Raw genomic sequence first — 22809 nt, forward strand, 5'->3', positions numbered from 1 at the left:
ATCCCAGCACTCAGGAAGCAGAGGCAGGTGGATCTCTGTGAGTTCAAGGCGAGCCTGGTCTACAGATCGAGTTTCAGGACAGGCACCAAAACTACACAGAGAAATCCTGTCTCGAAAAAACAAAAACAAAGTGGGGCTGGAGAGATGAGTCAGTGGTTAAGAGCACTGGCTGCTCTTCCAGAGGACCTGAGTTCAATTCCCAGCACCCACATGGTGGCTCACAACCATGTGTAATGAGATCTGATGCCCTCTTCTGGCATGCAGGCACACATGCAGACACAGCACTCTTACCAAGAAAAAAAAAAAAGGTATCACTAAAAATATTAAAAAGCCCACAAATTGGGAGAAAATACTTGGAAATAATATAGCTGATAAAGGACTTAGATCCAGAATATATAAAGAGCTATTAAAACTCAACTGGAATACAAATAGTTCACCATCAATGTATATCTCAATGAAACTGCTCTTTAAAGAATAATTATTTAAGTGAAATTTAATTCTTTAAAATGATTACTGAGTTTTGGTAAATAAAACAATTTTAAAGCTTTTTTTATAAAAACAAGGCTGATCATGCACTACAATTCTTAATAAATACACACCTACCAATGCCAACAGCCCCGGAAAAGTCCACACCGCATACCAAAGACAGAAGACAGGACACTGGCCAGTTGTCAACACCACTCATACCACACTGGAACAGGCGCATCCACTTTAAAGAGCCAACCCCAGGCTATGTGAATTTGTTTCTACACGCTGTTCTACAAATACAAAGAGAAAAATTTAACTACATCCAAATTTTCATATGGAAGTTCCAACTATCAAAGAAACAATTTCCAAAATGTTTTAATCCTTGATTTTGAGATACCTACATTTCCCACTAGCAACTTACAACGGGCTCTGAAATAAGCAGACTGGCAATTCCAAGTATCTAAATTCACAAACACTGATTTAAATTGACGAAGTAAGTGAAGCTGACTACTGTACTTCTGAAAACAATGTGGTAAATGTAAGACGTTAACTATGTAAGACAACACAAAATTCAAAGGTAATTAATAAACAGTCTTCACGAAGTAAAACTAACTTGTGTTCAACTAGGCATGCTGGCTCACATGTGCAATTCTAACACTTGGGAAGCTGAAAAAAGTAGATCACTGTAAAGTCTGAGAGCAACCTAAGCTACGTATTGAGTTTCAAGCCAGCCTGAGCTACAGAGCCTGCTCTCAAAAAATCAAAGTGAATAAACTTTACATAAAAATAGCTGACAAGAATGGTGAGCCTATTAAATACTAAAAGATAAAAGAGTCCTAGTCTGGGGCAGAAGGGATGGCTCAGCGGTTAATAGCACTGGCTGCTCTTCCAGGGACCCACATGGCAGCTCACGACTGTCTGTAACTACAGTTCCAGGAGATCCAAAACGTTCACACAGATATGAATGTGGACAAAACACCAATGTACATAAACTAAAAAATTAAATAAGAACCTTTAAAAAAAAAGTCCTAGTCTGTTTAAAAAAAAAAAAAATCAAAGAAAAATTCCAAGTATAAACTTTTTCTAGCTACCTGTGTTAGGTGTTCTTCTAACCCTAAATCTATACTGGACCACTCAAAGGGATTTAAACTGAGAGCTACTGTAGTTTCATGTAATAAAAACAAAGGAGTCTCAAATCCTGCACACCATCGCAGCTTCTCACATTTCACTTCACCACCCCTGAAAGACCACATATAATGAATAATCTTCACATTGAAAGATGTCTGAGTATGTCAGTAAATATTATTGTGCTATGCATCTACCAGAGAGAAAATTAATTAAAACTCTATCAAGGTCATTACTTACAGGTTGATATATATCAAGAAAAAGAGTAATTAAGGCTGAAGAGATGGCTCAGTTGCTAAAGGCACTTGCTGCTCTTTCAGAAGACCAGGGTTTGGTTCCAGGATCCACAAGACAGCTCACAACTACCTGGAACTCCAGTTCCAGGAGATCTGATGTCTTCTTCTGACCTCCACATATACTAGGTAAGTATGTGAAACACATACACATAAAGGCAAAATATGCGTGAGGCAAAGCACTCACACAATAAAATAAAAATAAATAAACCACAAAAGAAAACGAACTCCAATCACAGAGTGTACTGTGTTCTTCTATGCCAGGAACCTTTCTTTTTCAAAGGCAGACTTATCATAATCATTTACATATAATTAATACATATATATTATATATATGAAAATAACACTCAGTAACTAGCTCTTTTGCATGTTGAGAGGAGGTACCAACTGTCCTTTGCTCTACTATCTCTCTAAGATTTCTATACAGTGAACAGCCATGAAAAATAAAATCTTGTCCCCTTCCACAGGGAGACAGGCATGCTTTCAGTGCCTTGTAAGTAACAAAATGTATCCCTCCAGAGCAAAACAACAAGCTCCCTATGAAAGATCTGGGTTCCCTAATGGCAGCACTTCACTACAGTATTAGCCCACTAGGTTTCCTAGTATTAGCATTACCTAGCACCCTTTACTCTGCACAGTAAAGCTCACAATTATTATCAATGCTGACACTCTGGTTACCACTACTTACTACAAAGGATATACTGCCCCTCCTGTCTGATACAAGAATTTTGTGTCTTCTACCAGCATCCATGAAAATGTGAATGGGAAATTAGAAGCTTGCAATAGGATTAATCACAGACTAATGATTCTTAATACTTTTGGTCTTAAGACCACAATGCTGCCAATAGCCATGACTTTCTAAGAGAAAGGATAAAAGCCCTGTGGACTGAGTTCTGGCAAATAAGACAGCATCCTGAAATCCAAGAGTGACCAGTAGTTGGTCAGGAGACTATAAAACATTTCTTCATTCCCCTACCCATACCACTGTCCTACCTATTAATCCACAGGAGATAATCAATGTTCTTTAACAGCACAAAAAGAAGTGAAATGGAAATTAGTGATACAAATGGTGGCTTGGCTACCTTCTCTTATCTGCACTGGTGGAGAGAAGGATATATGAAGCAAATGGGTCAAAAGCCTTGTCAAGCTGGCAGGGCAGACCTGGACTTGAGGGACCAATGACTCTCCTAAGCTAAAATAGGTGGTGTAAGTAATGTCAGCCTTGTTGTCATTTACACAAGTAAACCAAAAGCATTCAAGGCTCCTTTGGTTAACGGAAAGGGAATCCTGTAAGTGAACAGTCTTGACTACACTCTCACATTTACTCCCCCCACACCCTACTCCTGACCCCCACTCCTTGACTCCCTGGTTGCAACTCCAAACTTTAAGGAAACATGATTAGAAATATGATTGATGAAGTCTCCCTGCCTCTCAGAAGCACTGAAGTCCAGACACACCTAGTGTGGCTACCCAGCAAACTCTAAGAAGGAGTCTAAACTTCATAATTCTCTTAGATGTAGGCAACCTGATCACCACCTATTTGGTCATGTGGAAAGAAGAGACATTCCAATTCAGCTAAAAAGGATTTGGGCAGGGTTTCCAGTGGGTGAAGAAAATGCCTATGGGTGGGTTCTTTGGGTTATTTCAACTTGCTTTTATCATCTTTACATCTTATACAGGAGGAGAAATTAATTTGATATAATTTGTACTTTATGGTAGTTTGAATGAAAATAGTCCTATAGACTCATGGTAGGTACTTGGTCCCCAGTTGAAGAACTGTTTCAGAATGATCAGGAGGTGCAACCTTATTGGAAGTGTTGTGTCACTGGGGGTGGGCTAAGCCCCATGCCATTCCCAGTGTACCAGTGTACTCTCTCTGCCTCCTCATGCTTGTGGAACCAGATATGACTGACCTCTGAGCTATTCTGACACCATGGGTTCTAACCCTCTGAAACAGTAAGCCCAATTAAGTACTTTGTTTTATAAGTGCTAGGGGTGTGTGTGTGTGTATGTGTGTGTGTGTGTGTGTGTGTGTGTGTGTGAGAGAGAGAGAGAGAGAGAGAGAGAGAGAGAGAGAGAGAGAGAGAGAGAGAGAGACCTTGTAACTGTTTTGCCCTACCAGTCTCTGTAACTCTTGGTTTTACTGACTGAGCTACTGGCAATGGGAAACAGCCTTCACTTGGGGTAAGTCTGAGGCTTTGGGCTCTGTCTCCTTTGGGCTCTGTCTCCTTTACACTAAGAGGTCTATCTCTTTTGAAAAGCAGCTATTAGCTTGCTTCTGGGCTCATGTGGATATTGAATGCCTGGCTCATGGAGGCTTCCTGACTTTCTAGCCTGCTATGATGGTTTTAAGGTGGGTCAAGCTCATACTCCATGACTAACAATGGTGTAAGTCAATGGAAAAATGGTCACTTGCATAGACTGAGGAAGCATCGTCTCAGTATTAAGTAACCAACTCCACTAAGCCCAGAGTGAGGAAATCAAGAACCTTATAAACTGAACATCACAGATCACTATCAATTACTTCTTGAAATTTAGCCTCTTGTCTCCCTATAGCCAATCATACTTCATCTTCAATCTGCTCCCTAAAGCAAACACAACAGGGCCAACATGGCCATGCATACCTGTAATCCCAAGGCCAGGCAGTCATATCCAAGTTGAAGCAAGCATCGGCTACATACTAAATAGAGGCCGAACTAGGCTCCACAGCACTGCCTCAAAAACTTAAAAATTAAATTACAAACAAACAAACAAATCCCTCCCTTTTCCTAATTTCCAAGTTAGAGATAGTCTCTGAGGCCTCTTGCCATGCATACAAATTCCTTAACACTAAGTCACACTCCCAGCTCCAAGACAATCTTTTGAAAAGACAACTTGAGTATTTCACTCTTCCAGTAAAACCCTTTAAACGCCCCCCGACACACACTGCATTTAGTCACAACAGAACAGAACTATTACCATGACTCTTGCAGGTGGCCTTACACTTACTTCTCTAGCATCATCTTTCCCAGTCCTCCTTTAACATTTCCCATTACTGCCACACAGAACAAATATAAGATTCTAAGACCTCCCTTCACAACCCCACGCATTCAGCATTTGTATGGCTGGTCCACTTCTCAGGTCCTAATGTGGGTGGCAATATACACAGTAAGATGGTTCTCCTTGATTCTCTAAGATTAGAAACCCACATAATATATTAGCATTTAAATCACTGTGTTGATTAGAGTCAGCTGGGAAGAGGAAACCTCAACAAAGGAACTGCCTCCATTAGAAGGGCTGGCTGTGAGCATGTCTGTGGGGCATTTTCTTGATTAATTATTATGTAGGCAAGCCCATTGTGAGTAGTACCATCCATGGGTAGATGGTCCTGGGTTATCTAAGAAAGCAAGCTAAACAAGGTATAAAAAGTAAGCCATGGCAGAGTTCTTCCCAAAGCTCAGTTCCTGCTTTGGCTTCCTTCAATGGACAATAACTTGTAAGCCAAATAAACTCTTTCCTACCCCAAGTTGTTTTTGGTCAGTATTTTATCAGGGCAACAGAAAAAAAACCAGGATGCTCACATACTTTTTCTATCTTCTATGAGAAGGGATCACAAATGATTTTTTCACTGTTATACCCTGATTTGTACTCAATAATTACTTGGATAACTTAATGGCCATCCACATACCAAGTATTACGCCATATGTCAAAGAAAAGAACATATATCTGGCCTTCTCTATTGTGTAAAGATTAATAGGAAATTTTCACAGCAACAACTATTCGTGGGGGCATTCACCTGTAATACCAACACTAGAGAGGCTGAGACAAGAGCTCAAATTCAAGACCAGCTTAAACTACACAAGGCCTGGTCTTTAATAATAATGATGATTATGATGATGATGATGATAATAATAATGTCATAGGCTCATAAAGGAGACTGGCATTTCCATTTTATTGTTTGGGGAATTTGTTCAGAGATATAGTCTCATGTAGCCAAGGCTGGCCTTGAATTTGTAATCCTGTCTCTACCTCTCAAGTGCTAGGCTTACAGGTGTGATTTGGTACTCCATTTTATAATCTCAGGATCTTCCTATTTCAGAAAAGCACAAATTAGGAATTAAATGTCATGTTTTATGTCCACATATACAGGTTTTTAATCACATAGAAGCACTATAATTTTATAATGAAAAGAATCTCTAAGACTAAAGTTAAACAAACACTACAGCTGTGTGCTTCAAGGGCCTAAGACTGCAGCTCAGTAGTACAGCATATACAGAAGCACATGTAAGGCTCTGGTTTTAATCTCAAGCAGGGAAAGGAGGAAAGCGGGGGAGGGCGATTACTCAAGACCTAGTTAAATCTCAAATTTCATTTATATTAGTGCATTCAATTCTCTATTACCCTTACTAAGAAGACAGGGATGGCACAAGTAATCCCAACTAATAACGTTTAGGAATGTCATAATTCTTTTCCTTAGGAAATCATTTCCAAAAGTGCTTATGCTGACCTAGTATTCAATATCATCTGAATTGCCTGAAAGCATGCCAACTGATGACTGGAAGAAGTGTCCAGAAACAGTGAAAAATCTGTATCAGTCCAGGATTTAACATGTACCATATGATGCACTAGGCAGAATACACCAAGTAGAAATTATTGCGGAGGAGAAAAGAACTGCAAGTGTTAGAGCTTCAGCATCCCACGCAATACACACTACTGAATCTTTCCCGGTAGAGTACATACCTCTACCTTTTTTAACACAGCCACAAAATTATGGTTTTGCATTAGAACTAAACAAAAGACTTCAAGAGTGTTATCTCTGCAATCAGTCATTCTCACCCATGACTGTATTATTTAGATGTGAAGATATGATACAAGAAATGTACGTATATATGTTGTGTATATACATAGAGAGAGAGTACCAAAACTTTAAGAATGATTTCCTTGTTTGAAGAGTTTTACAAATGTCACTAATTTGCATTCCATTTACTTTGAGTTGAAAGGGGAGGAAGCTGTGACTGGTGAGCAAGAATGCATACACTCAGAGAACACAGAACAAATGAACATTATCCACTCTGTGGTGGCTGAAAAGTTCTGAGATTTCTTATCTAAAGAATACCCTCTAAATATTAAATGTAAAATACAGGACCTCAAACTAGTACCTTGAAATAAAAATTTATTTCAAGATCATGAGTCAAAAAGGTCAAGTAACCAAAGCTCCTTGAGCCTTACATTCCTCATGCTGATCAAGGATTAATTAGAAGGTAACCTATGTCTTCCAGGGTTATCAAGTTAATTTAGTGGGTATGGAGCCTCTGAGGGAGAGCTGCTGCTCAACATCACAGCCTAGCACCAGGGTGCTGTTCTCAAAGTTACATGGCCTGATTCCTCACCTGTCAGACAGTAGAACACGTATTTATCTAACAAGCCTCTTTTAAAATTAAACCATGGCCAGGCAGTGGTGGCGCATGCCTTTAATCCCAGCACTTGGGAGGCAGAGGCAGGTGAATCTCTGAGTTCGAGGCTAGCCTGGTCTACAAAGTGAGTTCCAGGACAGGCTCCAAAAGCTACACAGAGAAACCCTGTCTTGAAAAACAAAAACAAACAAACAAACAACAAAAATTAAACTACATCTTAGAGTACTGCCTTGACCTAAATAAAGAGTCTTAGTACTGGTAACATCGTCAGCATGACTGCTCCAAAAGTGACTTACCACTGCACTGCTGGATTATGCATTTCGGCTATATGAAAAAAATATCTTTGAGTAAATCAATCTACTTTAGTGAACAAATATAGGATGAGCTCACACAACCAAAAAGTTTATGCTAACTTTCAGAAAACTTAAGTGAAATGCAAGGGAAATTCTCTAAATTGATTATTGTTCATGAATGCTGGAAAAATATATGTATTGAATACCCTCTCAATAAACAAACCCAGCCTGTGAATTGGAACGTAACACGAACGGTGTGTCTATTCTACTATGTCCCCTAAAGATCTCAAAATAACTTAAATAATCCAACACAGCAAATTCAAAATACGCAGGACACTTGAGAATTTGCAGCTCAGTGCAATGAACACCTTTCTCTAAAACTTTTGCCACATAGTTACAATACTTCAAAAGTGCTGTTAAAGTCTAGGATGCCCAAGGTTGTGCTAAACTGTGTTCTAAAAGAAAAGGGGAACCAAAAAATAATAGGAGGAATATAAACGACAACACAATTAAGTGTTTTCAAATATTATGGTCTTGTTTGCCTTAAACAGGGAAAGAGAAAATTACAGGCTCTCACAATTGAAGCATCAATACTTAATAAGAATGATAATCTAAGGTTTTCCCTAAGGAGACTAGGATTAAAATGAAATAACCATCACTCTGTACTTCTCCATCAATTACTATTTATTAAGTAAAGATAAATTGTCACTTCAAATATGAGTTAAACAATCTTGAGCATGGTACCACACCACATGAACTATTTTTAACCTATTTATTTTCAGAAAGCTCAGAGAAATGAATTTTTTAAACTCCATTAAATATCACTTACGGCCGGGCGGTGGTGGCGCACGCCTTTAATCCCAGCACTCGGGAGGCAGAGCTAGGCGGATCTCTGTGGGTTCGAGGCCAGCCTGGGCTACCAAGTGAGTTCCAGGAAAGGCGCAAAGCTACACAGAGAAACCCTGTCTCGAAAAACCAAAAAAAAAAAAAAAAAAAAAAAAAAAAAAAAATATCACTTACACTATGTAAGAAATAAATCAACTGCCTTCACTTAGCTTTGCTCTGCATCTCAATTTACATTTTTGCTGGTACAACTAGAAGCAATTTATTAACCTAGCTTCCCTTGATCAAATGGTCACTTTCTTAGGAAAGAAAAAAATATACTCTGCTCAATTACATATAACACTACAGAACCACCAACATTTTACAAAGCAAGGGTTTCTTTCAAGGCAGCTCCATCACTACTAAAGTTAAAAGGGATGTAAAAATCATCTAGCAAAACCACTTTAAAAAAAAAAAGAATGAGAAATCTTATTGCTGGGGCAGGGTGAAGTGGCTCAAGCCTGTCTACCTTAGTTCAACTCCTGAATCCCACGGAGGAAGGAGAAAACAGAACCAACTCCACAGAATGATCCTATGATCACACACAGGCTCCTGCACTCACTCACTCACACACACACACACACCAATTAAAAAAATTTTTAAAGAAACCTGTTAAGTGGCTATTAAAAATCTAAAGCGAGGCAAAACAGAAAAAAAACAACTCAGAAAAAGAAAAGTACTAGAAAATGCTGCTGTCAATATTACAAAGAGGCATCCCTGAAGTGATATGTCGTATGCATGCTCTGAAATAAACTGGAGTTCACTACAACAGACTAGGAAAGTCAGGGCAGAAAGTGCTGTTACTTCATTTTATAGATGCCGATTAGGCAGTTTCAGTTAAACTTTACAGCAGACTATCAAATACGCTCCAATTATGGTCATTCTGAATACTAGGCTTCTATTTCCATTATAAACCACAATTAAAGATGTAAAAGGATCTATGTGTTGCTTGGATACATTAATCCAAAATTAAGTGCAATAAGGTACCAAACACCCAAGTGAAGAGAGTTCCTTCGCTTTAGAAAAACACTCATGTAGAATATCAGTCTACCACACTGTAAGACTAAAAGAACACAAAATTGATTGACACATTTCTCATGCAGCAGAGTTCAAAGGTGTCAAACTCAAAACATTTATATGAAAAGGGAAAAGCGCCAACGAATCAGAACACTTTGCTTTACCCAGCATGGCATTTTGTGGTTCTGCAAGGGTTCAGGAATTCCAGCAGTATTTGGTACAGTGAGGGGGAACAGAAGGGGATACAGGAGTGTCTGTAAGTGTTGACAGATGAGACAAGAAAAAGTCCCACTAACAGGTGATGCTGCAAAGCAGGCATGGAATCACAGAAAGGAGCAGACTTTCTGACAAATGTTATACTCCAGAGAAAATTGGCATATCAAATACAGGGACGTAGTGTGGCTCCCGAAAGCCACGAGGTTACACACACACCCTGATGGCCACTCTCACGAGACTTTGACAGACATAGATTCGGGTAATTTTATAGGAAAAACTGTGTGTGCTGGAAGCACATTGAGACCACACCCTAGGATGGAGCATCTGGACTTTAAACGCGGGGGAATTAAAAGTTAAAAGGTCTGGTCCTCACAGGTGAAAAAGACGCAGCGATAGGAGCAAAGACACACTAACCCTCCGTGGGCTCAGGGTGTCCCCCAGGAAAGCGTAGCGTGGCCCGAGGACAGGGGCGAGGGCCCGGAGAGTGCCGGCCCGGAGAGCAGAGGCGTCGGGGTACGGAGGAGCCTGGGAGCCGGGGCGCAGGGGAGCACGGGAGCAGGGAAGCAGGGAAGCGGGGAAGCGCCGGCACGGGGCCGCCGGCTCCCGCACGCGCCACGGCCCGGGCGGAAGAGCGGACGCCGAGAATGAATGGGCGGAGGCCGGGCCCAGGCCGGGCCGGGAGCGCGCAGGGCGGCCGCGCGGCCCTCCGCGGCGCAAGGGGCGTTGAGGCGACGACTGGCCGGTCACTCACCCGCCGCGAGATCGGGCACTCCGCCGCGCTGCTTCTCAGCCGCCCGCGGCTCCTCACGGCGCTAGGGGGAGCCCCGGGCCCGGGGCGGGCGGCGGCGGCCGGACCGGGAGCCCCTCCGCACCTGCCCCTCTGGCGGAGCGGCGAAGAGCCAGGCGACGGCGGCGACGGCGGCTTGGAGCGGGGAGGGCAAGAGACCCGGATGTACAGGGTAACGGCGAAGGGGGAGGGGGAGTGCCAGGAAGTGAGGGCTCCGGGGACCTGTCCGGCCCTGCGCATGCGCCGCGCGGCCGCAGCAGCGCAAGGTAAAGCCTGGACCGTCCCCTCCGCCCTCCTCCCCCACCCCTCGGGAAAGGGGCGGGGCGCGGCCGGAGACAGGTGGTCGGGCGCGCGGCGCCGCGAGCCAGGGGGCGCGGCCACGCCGCACGAGGCCACGCCCTCCCTTAAAGAGGCAGCACCTCCGCGGGAGGCTGCCGCCTGGGAGGTTGGGGGTCTTCCAGTGGCGGTGCCCAGCCAGCCACAGGTCAACAAGCTCGGAAAGGGACCCAAGGCTCTGAGCTAAACCCAGGAAAACGCCGCATTCCAGCATCCCGCACCTGGCGAGGCGAGGCGAGGCTCCTGGCAGCCAGTCTTTCCCCCTCGGGCCAGGTACTTGAGCCTCTCTTGCGTTTCCAGACGCGGCTCTGGCGCGCTAGGCAGGCTCCCCAGGGCCTAGAGAGAAGCACCGTTATCGCCTGAGATGCTATCGCGGAGACGCCCTTGGGAGGTGTTAAATGATCAGTCTGGGAACAGAAATGAGACTCCACTTGATAGCGTGGCTTGCCACGCACAGCACTTTCAGATAAATCAGACCCTTGTTCTGGGGTCGACTGGGCGGCAGTGTCGAGTGGGCTGAGAATCTGGATGTGATAGAGGGCGAAGCCATTTAATTACTTCTCTAATCCCACTGTCACTCTTGGAAAATAAATGTTACCTTCCCTTCTCTACACACAAAAACGTCTCATCTACTAGCAATCCCCGAGTTCTGCGGTAAAACTCCAGTTTTGCATGGGCAACAAAAGGTAGAGGATTAACATGGTTACCTCTCCCAGGTCTTCTTTCCATGGTTACTTCTCCCAGTTTGCTGAGCACAGCACTAAGATGGAAGTAAAGAATTTTGAACATTTTGGGGTTAAGAGCCCAGTTGAAAAATCACGTGAAGTTATGGACTTTCCCCTCCTAGGAGGCTGTATATACACATACAAATCTGGGTATGATTTCCGACTTAGGAACTTAGCGACAGTATCTCGAAACCCTGATCACAACCCCACACCCTCCACTCCCCAACATCGGCCACTTGAGAACCACTGGCCTTGATAAATGTGTCCAGTTAAGTCAGTCTGGTGTCTTATACTGTAGGGAGGCCTTTGTCTTGGTCAGCCTGTCTGCCTCTTGAGTTACATGTAGGCAACATGGTATTCAATACAGTAAGGAGAGCCATGGGAAGCGAAGTGGGATACATTAAGGGACAGCATCCTACATCTCAGATCTTTATACTTCAGGAGGCTTTGGATTGCACACTACGTCTATCAGATTTCCATCAATTTTGATTACACTGAGATACAGAACTGCCTTCACCATCCAATAAAGCTGGTCCATGTACCTGACACACACCGGCATTCACTGGCCCGTGAATATACACCTTGTATCTGACTGGTCCTTCAGATACCAGTTCCAAGCAGCCACACTACAAAAGCAGAAACCTTGCCCATGACTATCCAGCTTAGCTGGGACATCTCTACCTATGAGGAGCACGTCACTGGAATTGTCAGCTTCTAGGAACCTCAGATTTTACACTGAGCAGAATCCTCATACCCAGCAATCTTTATCCACCAGCCTTAATGTTATCTTTGGGGATCAAAATAGGATACTGGCCTGAGGCGCTGGCACTCCCAAAGAGTAGATTGATGAGTAATAACAATAAAATCGGACAAGTCCTGCACAGAACACAGAATTACTCTCAGAGGCAGCTTCCCCGTCATCAGCCCAGGACCCATATCTGGCCTTGGTGAGAAGTACAAGCAAGCTCTACCACTCCCCATGTGGAGAAGCTGGCTCAGGAGACACGCCCCCTCCAAGAAGGGCTACATTTATTCTTGCACACTTCTTTCTTCATCGTTCTGCCCGACTGTGATCACATTTCAGCTGAGGCCAAAGGTTTCGAGGTTTTAAATTACAAAAGCAAGCAAAAGGACACCAAAAAAGATGTTTGCACAAGAGGAATGACCAATCAGCGATGCTGTAGTCACTGCGGCCACCACAAGTTTCTGGAATCCTGACGCTGCTTACACGATGCCGAGCATTGTGCTCAGCCTTTGACTCTCGTTTCCTTTGCTTTTCATAGACATCCCATATGGCTCTGCTTTCACGTCCGCTCTGTGAATGAGGAATGCGGGGTTCAGTATGTGACGGATCCAGGATTCGAACGCAATCTGTCAGCTCCAGGACCTGTCTGTTTCTCCATGTATACTACACTCTGTCTACATTCTCAGATTTCAAAAGATTGCTCTAAGTGCTATTTTCTTTGAGATTTTTATTATTAAATCAGTTTTAAAGCATGATGATGGTGACAGGGCTAGAGATGCTCAGCAGTTAAGAGCAATTAACTATTCTTACAGAGGACCCGGAGTTCCGTTTCCTTCACCCACATCGGGCCATTCACAACTGCCTGTCATTCCACCCCTAGGGGATCTGATGCCCTCAGGCCTTCACAGGCATCTGTACACACAGTGCACATAAACTTATGGGGGCATACACACACATATACATAAATAAAAACTAACAAATCTCTATAATGTTAAGTAAACTGTTTTGTTCAGTCAACATTTTGTACCATCCCCTCTATTATATACCAGACATCATGGGAGAGTCTGGGGTAGAGGACACATGGTCCCTGCTTTGAGGTCTCTGGGGGCTCCGTGAGAGAACAAGGGTTGTAACTTGGTAATGGTAACAGAGAATGGTTATGTTGTAAGAAGAGGGGAGCCATCTCTGCTCGGAACAGTTCTGAAGGTTTTGACAAAGCCAGGACCTTTGGGGTTGGTCTGGAAAACATGAGGAAAGGACAAGGCAGAGGGTACAGTGGTGGAAAGGAGAGAATTCTGTGAGTAAGAAGGTAAGATGATAAGACACCAAAGCCACCTTGAATTTTAACACAGCAACAGACGAAAAGATACTTGTAACCAAGGGAGAAACAGAATCAGACTTAGTTCCTATCAAGACCACTTGGAACACAGTGTCCAAAAGGCCAGGAGGCCAGCTGAGAGGCTCCGGAGGGGTCCAAGATGACGATAACAGCTTGGAGCTGGGGTGTAGCTTCATGGCAGGGCACTTGGCTAGCATGCTCAAGGTCCTGGAGATTATCACTGTCCTGGCCAAGGAAAGAAGAAATACTAAAACTAAGATACGCACTCAGTATTTTCCTGAGTTTATGACTGATTGAAACTGGGGTAAGAGGAAACAGGAGCTGTGGGGACCGGCCCTGAGGCTTTCAGCTGAGAACACTAACTGGCTGGTGTCACAATTGGGCCCCGATTCCCTTTACCCAGCGTTCATGCCTCTCCTCCAACTTTCTGTAAACGCACACTGCTTTTACTGCTATCTATTTATACTGCTTTTAACTATTTCCCAAGCTCTTTTCATATTTCACCACAGATGCATTTAGCATTTAATGGCTGTACAATATTTCATCACACTTAAACATCTCAGTTTTCTTCCATCACTATGGGTCCATAGCCAACATGCCAGCTGACCCTAGACCTGCTCACCAATGGGCATTGTGCAAGGGCAGAGCTAAGCCAAGAGAAAGAGCCTTTAGGCAAAGGGTTTTGGAAAAGAGCAGCCTCGGGGCCAGAGGATTACAGCTCTCCCTAGAGAGGCCTATGCAACTGTACTGCATGTAAAAGCTGCAGAACTCTGAGAAAGAACCTACCATGCATGAAAACCCAATGTCTAATTCTCTACAGAAGCTGCTGTTAATACTTTGACCTCTTCAAGTCATTCATTCATTCATTCCTTCACCCCACACGCATTCTTGGGGGGCACAAGATAACAGCAGAGCCAAAGCTACTTCAAAACTCTGGATGGTATGGCCTGGTCAGGTTCAGTCCCTGCTCTGGAACTTACACAGTTTCAACCTCTTGCAGCTTTGGTTTCTCCAACAATGTCTAACGTTTCCCTTCCTTCCTGGTGACTTCTGGATGCCTGCCACTGCACCCTGCATTTCCAGGCAAGCCCATCAGGCCAAGGAAGCATACACTAAAGTCCAGAGCCTGAGTGAGCCACTGAACAAGGGCCACTCATTCGACTTCTCCAACCTCTCATTTCAGACCTGGCCAATGGCGAGAAGAAGCTACCTACTTCCCGGAATGGCATGGAGCCCTCATAAATACTGTACAGGAAAGCGTTTTGTAGATGAATAGTGACCACCTAAATTCTCTGGATTACAATTACCAGATCAAAGAATCTGAACACGTTTATGGTCTGATGTTCATTGCCTAGTTGCCTTACAGAGGACTCTTACTGCGTGCTGCCAACCTCGCCTCACGTGCACATCCGCCGTGTGTAAGCACGTGGAGAACAGCTCTGCTCACCTTTCCATCCAGTCTTCTGTCTGGCATTGAGGGATCAGGCTCATGCATCCCATACAGTGCATCCCACTTCTGTGCAGTGCTGGCAAACAGCAGCGTCAAAGCCACCTCAAAACTCCGGGGGTAGCCGGGTCAGAATCCCAAACCTGCTCTGTGATTCCTCCTTTCCTCTCCCCAGGATGAGCAAACAGGGAATCTTCTTCAAGGCCAGAGGCTCCTTCCAACCATCTCCTCCACAGCCAGGGGTTCCAAACTCCTAACAAAGACTCCACAGTCCCCTCATGGATGAGAGCAGGGAGAGAAGCCTGGGAGTCCCTCAGATAGGGCTGGAAGCTCGTCTCACACTGAACGAAGACATCAGAACTGTCATGTCGAAAGATCGAACCCAAGACCTTCCTGCTGTTTAACAAAAACATTAACCAATCCCCAACAGCCGTAAAGTTATCCTCGTGGCCAAATTCCCCCTAAGTTAAAAGGTCTGTAGAGGAATCCAGGTCACATCTCCAAGTGGAACATATTTCTCACAGGGAAGGCAGTCAGAAGGCTCTTTTCCAACCATTTTAGTGACCGGCAGCAAGGAAAAAGGACCCTACTGTCCTGCATCAGCTGTGACATCTCAGAAGCCCAGACACACTTTCTCTTCCCATGGCCATCCCGGCTCTCAGCTGCAAGGGTTCTTGCCATACTCCATCCTAAAGATGAACCCCAACTGTTCTGCATTCACCTCCAGAGCACTTAACTTTCACAAACCGTTATTTATTTTTAATGTTTCTTAACTTTAAAACGAATGTAGGCTCTGCCAGACTATGGCTATTATGAGCACTGCAATCCCTGCTACACTACCCAGCTCCCAGGAGACCCGCCACAGATATACAGAATGATTAACAGGAGAGCCTGGGCAGATGAGATGCCGTGACTCTCTATACCACTTCTTTTATTTTTTTTCCCCCATTCTGTGTGAGTAATATGTTGACTGAAGCAAAAATTTGAAAATACATATGAGCAAAAAGAAAAACATAAAAACACTCATGATCCAACCACCCACACCATGTGGCTACCCTTCCAAATGTTATTATGTATCTATATAAAGGCAGTATATTTTTGGAGGAACGGCTCATATCAGAATACTAATCTGCTGCGTTCCACCTCACAGCATCTCTTAGCTACCCCTCCTCAATAAAGGCACCATAGTTACGTCACTGTTAGAGGCTATATAATACTCCACCATGTACTCACAACATGAATTTTGGAACCAGTTGAGTCTGAGATAAGCAGAAAGAAGGCTTTTCTTCAATGACAAGGAAGGCAAAAGGCCGTATTGCAGCATCCACCTCTTGATAGGCTCCCCCCACCCCCCGCTGTGTTTGTATTGCTCCAGCGCAGTATTTCCACATAGCCGAGCTCCCTACCGCCCATTCACCACCTGGAGTTATTAGCGGCCCCGTCACCCAAAGAAGCAAATTGTTTGTAACTGGAAAAGCTGAAATATGAGGAAGCAGGGACCATGCCTCAGAGTTCAGCCCCGGAATCTGCCGCTGAGACAGGCGACAGGAAAGACAAGCACTTTTTTGTGTGTGCCAAGATTTTAATTGGAAAAAGGAGGAAAGATCTTCTGTACACACTGTCCCTCTTCCTTCTAAGCCCGTCCCAAGGCAAAGTTTTCCCCGTGAGGGGTGGGTTGGTACGGGAGCAAACCGATATGGCAAGCAGTTTACAGTCCAAAGCCCACTGCTCAATTTGCAGACCCGGTGGCCACAGGAAAAATGCAAGAGCCATGCTCTGGGATGTGCTGCCCTTTGCCACAAACAGCCCTTTCAACCCAGGGTGCGATTCAGCAGCACAAAGGACCGTTCAGCCCTGACAATCACATGCCCTTCCACAAGCAAGGACACAGACTTGGGGTGGTCGCCTTTAGGAAGGGACAAGATGACCTGAAATCTGGGACAGCACTAGAGCAAGGGAAATGGAGAATGTCTAGGTGGGCCGTTCATCTCTGCGCGTCCCTCCACTGTCACCCCAGACCCTAGTTTCTGCTGTCAGAGCCACCCACCTTCAATAGCACACCCACAGCGTTATACACAACAGCTCCGGGCTGGCGAGATGGCTCAGTAGAGAAAGGTTAACAGGCCTGACCACCCGAGTTCGATTCCTGGGACCCAGAAGGTGGAAGGAGAGAACCGGTTCCTGGCAACTTGTTGTCTGACACCCACATGCACTATGTTGCACTTGTGTTACACTTAAAACACACACACACACACACACACACACACACACACACACACACGCACGCACGCACACACAATAAAAAAATTAAAATATAGCTTTCCCTATAAACAAAGAAAATCTCTAAGTGTAGACAAAGCCACCTATTTATCAATGCCATTTTAAAAGATTTTTAATACATTTTACAGAAACATCACACTTACAAAAACGAGAAAATAATCTGGTTTGGCATACAGTGACAGAAGGGCCACTGGCACCAGTTTCTGCAGCCTTACACAGAATGACTGACACTCACTTAGCATCCAGGCCTCCCAGCACCACCGGAAGACTTTTTACGTCTGCTTGTCTTCAGATGAAGAAACTGAGGGACAAAGAACTCAAGTATGTTCGGGAAGGTCATAAAACCACTGAGAAGCAAGAAGCACGATGCGACCCCAGGCGTCAACAGCTGCTACCCCATATAATGCTCTCCACCTTCCTCTCTTTCTTCTTTTCTATCAGCTAGCACTAACTAAATCCCCCAGCGTCTGGGCTCCATTTCAAACCCTAACCTTCACCCGAATCATAATGGCTGCGCTATTCTGATGACTGGGCAAAGTCACAGGAACAAATGAAAGTCTCAACACTCAAACTGTCTTTGGCCTTTGCGAAAAGAACAGCAATTACATACAGTTAAAACTTACCAGAGCTTAAATGTCGGGCAAGCTCTTAAATGAACGTAATGGTTCATCTTCACTGTCAGCCTGGAGGGGTTTAGAATCACCATAGAAACACACTTTCGGGTGTGTCTATGATGGCGTTCCCTTCCTCCAAGGAGGGATGATCCATGCTGCAGGTGGGCGGTGTCATCTCATGGGCTGGAGTCTCGCACTGAATCCAAAGGAGAAACTGCAAACTGGGTACCCAGGTTCATCTCTGCTCCCTGGCTGTGGATGCGATGTGGCTAGCTGTCTCATGCCCCTGCTGCCCCGCCCTCCTCACCATGGTGTACTGTGCCTTCGAACCGTGAGCCAAAATAAACCCGTCCTTCTTTGTCAGGCATTTTATCAGAGCGTGAAAAGAGTAACTTAGGAACGATGGGTTCTGACACTGCTATTTTCATGTTCAGACTTGGAAGGTTGTTGACGATGCACGCAGGCTGTGAGTCAGTCTGGGCTCAGCCGGGCCCGCACGAGGAGCCCTTGGTTTTTCTCACCTGAAAGGAGGGGAATGTGCAGACGCCTGCCAGACACACAGCAAACACCTGGCAAATATAAGAACTCAATAAATAACAGCCTTCCCTGTTCTTTTCATTGTTTGTGAACTTGCTATTTTCACTCAGGTAGTATTTGTATGAGGTTGCTCACTGCAGCGTTATCTACAATAAACTCCAGATAATAAAAATAAACTTCCAACAGTAGGGAGACAGCACAGTAGGGTTCTAAAAGAAGCTGTAGAATGAATGAAAACCGTCTTAATTGCCAGGTCTTGAGCAAGCCATTTCTTTTCTCTGAATCTGTTTGCTCATCTCTGAATAAAGGGTTTGTCCTCAGTGACTCACACGTTCTCTGTACATTCATAGTCCTGACATTCCAAACACACTACAGTGCATCAGAGCAAAGATCATATATGGTTACTAAGTACACAGGAACATGAGAGGATACTTTGAAAGTCTTCTTCAGACATAACTGTTTTTTCTAACATGTTGCTACCTCCTCACAAAGCATTACAGTATTTATTGTCTCTCTCCATGAACCTAGACCTAGATCTATAATGCCTGGCTTGTTCCCAGTCCCTAAAACAATGCCTGACACATAATAGGATCCCATTTGCTGATTTAAAATTTCTAAATATTGAGACTGGAGAGACAACTCAGTGGTTAAGGGCAACTTACTGCTCTGGCAGAGGACCCAGGTTCAGTTCCCATCACCCACATGGAGGATTTCAACTGTCCATAACTCCACTTCCAAGGGATCTGTGATGGTTTGAATAGATATGGTCTCCATACACTCATGGTTTGAATGCTTGGCTCATAGGGAGTGGTACTATTAGGAGGTGTGGCCTTGTTGGAGGAAATGTGTCTCTGTGAAGGCAGGCTTTGAGGTCTCAATATGCTCAAGCCATGCCCAGTGTGGCAGTCTGTCCTTCTGCTACCTGTGGATCAAGACGTAGAACACTCAGTTCCTTCTCCATCACCATGTCTGCCTGCATGGCACCATGTCCTGCCATGATGATAATGGATTAAACCTCTGAAACTGTAAGCCAGCCCCAATTAAATGTTTGCTTTAAGAGTTGTCGTGGTCATGGTGTCTCTTCACAGCAATAGAAATTCTAAGACAGGATCCAACACTTCTGATCTCTATGGCACATTTGTGGTACACATACATACATGTAGTCAAAACATTCACACACATAAAATATTTTTTAATCTTTCAAAATGTTTTTTCAAGTTTTATGGTTATTAGGAGCTGGGAAAGTAACTCCTTTGCTAAAATGCTTGCCTATAATGCATGAAGCCTTGGTTTCCATCCCCAACACCACATAAACTGGGCATGGTGGTATAAGCTTGTCTAATCCTAGCATTCAGGAGGCAGAGGCAGGAGGATCAGAAGTTCAAGGTCATCCCCGGCTAGTATATACCGAGTTCACAGCCAACTGAACGACACAAGATCCCGTCTCAAAACAAAAAACTAACAAAATTGTGACTATTAAGTTGAAAGACTAAAATACAAAATCATCTATCTAACCAGGTGCTATTTATATATAAAATAGATAATATCCCTGCGGGGAAATGGTAGAAGGATTAGGGATGTTAAAATTCATTGGAAAAAGGGTGGGAGTAGAGATGAACCCTTTAATGTCTTGAAAGATCTGTTGTTCAAAAGGATGACAACTAAAATGGGAAGGCTTGAGGCAGGACAAATGCAGATGTGGCCACGGGATACGGATAAGAGCTGGAAGGAGGCATAAGGCATTGAAGAGAGCCAGCGCAAAGAGGTGGCTGGTAATCTATTAACGGAAACGCGATCGCAGGGGAAGAAAGAAAAGTAGGTAATATGACACCAACGAAGAAAAGCCAATTTACCTGGAAGTTTTAATTACAAGTAATATCTATTAAATTATTCCCAGGTGCACACAACTCCCCCCGACTAATTGCCTCGATCAACAGAAGCTTCAGTGAATCTATTCTAGAGCAGGCACTTGGGGCTGTCACACGCTATGTTCTGAGTCCCTACATGCTTTGTGAACTACGGTCGTAGATGAAACTGATTTGAGTCCCACAGACGGAAGCTCACTGACGTGCCCCAGATATCTCATTAGACATGCAGCCGACACATTCCAGCCTGTGTCACACACTGCTAGGGCGACACCCAGAGTTACATGAAATAGCCTTCCCTTCCAGGGATGAAAGGCACACTATCTTACTCCAGTACAAAGCCTTGCAACTGACAGATGATACAGATCGGTGGTTCTCACTCAACCTGTGGGTCGAGACCCCTTTGGGAGACAACCTCTTCACAGAAGTCGACTATCAGATATTTTATGGTTGGGGTTCACCACAACACGAGGAACTGTATTAAAGGGTCACAGCATTAAGAAGGTTAAGAACCACTGATATAGATGATACACCCTGGAAACTTAAAAAGTAGGAATTGTTCCTTCAGCATCAAGAAGTCAGGGGAGGAAGGGCAAGGAGATGTCACAGGAAGTCCTTGTCCTGAGATTCCTCAAATCACAGGAACCCTCCTGTTGTTCATAAGCTGAATCTTGAGGCTTCCTCTGGTCTCTCCTTGCACTTGGGACCACATGCTGCCTTTAGCACCTCCAGCCCCCACCTGCCTGCCTGGGCTCTTTGCCATGTCCAGCAATTCACCACTTTGAGCAAACCAGGTCAGACCCCCCTGCTGTGAGTGCTCTCAAGCAGCCTGTGGTTCTTGTTGACAGCATTTGCCGCTGCGATGATATGGTTTCCTGAACACCGGGAGCTTCCCCCAGGCAAAGGCCAAAGGTTTTGCTAACCCAGTACTCCTGAGCCAGCACTGAGCCTGGTATAATCCCTGACAGAAAGCATGTACCTGGGACACAGCTGCAGCCAGCTGGCCAGGGGCATCCAGGCACGCGGCCATCAGTGCTGATCCACCCCAGTCCTGGGGCTAATGTCAATGAAGGCCTGCAAGTAAGAGCTATTTAAGCAGCACTGAGGAGTAAGGTGAGCAGCACTCACAAGTAGCCTAAATGATTAAGTCCCCGGCTACAGACACTAGTATTCGAAACTCATGACTTTTAAACAGAACAACAGGATAAGTCATACAGGAGCGAAATGTGTGACTGAACTTAGCTTCCCACGGTTACTTTTTGAGGTTAGAGAAAGATATTGCATACGGCTTGCGGGGTTGGGGGGGGATCAATATGGTCTATGTCACAAGAAGCTCAACTGACTTAGCTAGCATCCTCTCTAAAACCCTGGTACAGGGTTCATGTTAGAACGTAGACATCAAGAGATTGCATCCCTTCCTCAGCCGTAATCTTTAAGGAGGCAAAGGAGGAAAATGGTACCTTGCCTAAGTTGGAGGCTTGCCACAACCTATGAATTTAGAGAAAAGAGCTTTTGTATCCATTTCTATACTTAGCATTGTCATGTAACAGGTCACTTGTTTTATGTGTGCCTATGTCTTAGTTTCCTTTCCGGATGCTGCAGAAAAAAAATGTGCTGACAAAACCAACTTAGAGTTAAAAGGGTTTATTTTAGCCTAGAGTTCCAGGTTACCGTCTATCAAGCCAGGAAGTCGAGGCAGCAGGCACTTGAGATGGTCACATGACACCCACAGTCCAAACCAGAGCAATGAAGTAACGCACGAGCACATGCCGGTGCTCAGCTTGCTCGCTCCATTCTAACACAGTTGAGGATCCCCTGCCTAGGGAATGGTGCCACTCACAGTGGGTGGGTCTGCCCTCCTCAACTGATGAAGTCAAGATAATCACCTACATACACGCCCACAAACCAATTGGTTCTAAACAATCTAGACAATCCTTCACCAGGGACTCTAGAATGTAGCAAGTTGACAAAACGAACCATGGCAGCATGCAGAGTTTCCGATGAAATGCCGAATTTTAGACGGAAAGAACTTTGAAAGTCATTTTTAGTCTACTATTTTACATTTAAAAAAAAAAAAAAAAAACCCTGAGTGCCCAAGGTGTTAAGGAACTACCAGTCCACAGCTGGATATGAGGAGTGCAATCCAAACCGTCCACCCCACCAGACCGGGATCTAAGCCATGAAGTTTACAGAGGTTTATGTCTACACTACACTGAGTTCATCTTCAAAGGTCAGTCAGACTCCCTGAGGTATGAACAAGAGTCCTGTTTCTTTTAAAAATAATAATAATAATAATAATAATAATAATAATAATAACTCCCAATTATCAATGTGCAAACTTTGGTATGGTGTCTGGTATGGTTTTCAGGGCAAATGGAAGGGGCGGGATCAATGAAGTTATCCTTACCTAGCCTTTCACCACCCAAATGCCTTCCAACAATGAAATT

At 44.4% G+C, this 22809-nt stretch overlaps 1 protein-coding gene across 9 annotated transcripts in view; it reads right to left on the minus strand.

The window, feature by feature from the left end:
* Cyrib (CYFIP related Rac1 interactor B) overlaps window positions 1-22809 on the minus strand; it is a 101209-nt gene that overhangs the window by 63481 nt on the left and 14919 nt on the right. Inside the window, exon 1 of one of the 9 annotated variants that reach the window (XM_052747896.1) lies at window positions 17970-18042. The exons of 3 other annotated variants lie outside the window; for them this stretch is intronic. Coding sequence is in view for 1 of the 6 variants with exons in the window: in XM_052747892.1 (XP_052603852.1) it covers window positions 604-706 (103 nt within the window). In the remaining 5 variants the exon portion in view is untranslated. Of the gene's footprint in view, window positions 1-603; window positions 722-10438; window positions 10750-17969; window positions 18043-22809 lie in introns of those variants that run through there. 5 more of the 9 variants (XM_052747900.1, XM_052747899.1, XM_052747897.1 and 2 more) reach the window with 5 other exon arrangements.

This window comes from Peromyscus californicus, unplaced genomic scaffold (genome assembly GCF_007827085.1).
Source record: "Peromyscus californicus insignis strain IS unplaced genomic scaffold, ASM782708v3 Scaffold_20__1_contigs__length_68692818, whole genome shotgun sequence".
NCBI classification, from domain to species: Eukaryota; Metazoa; Chordata; class Mammalia; order Rodentia; family Cricetidae; genus Peromyscus; species Peromyscus californicus.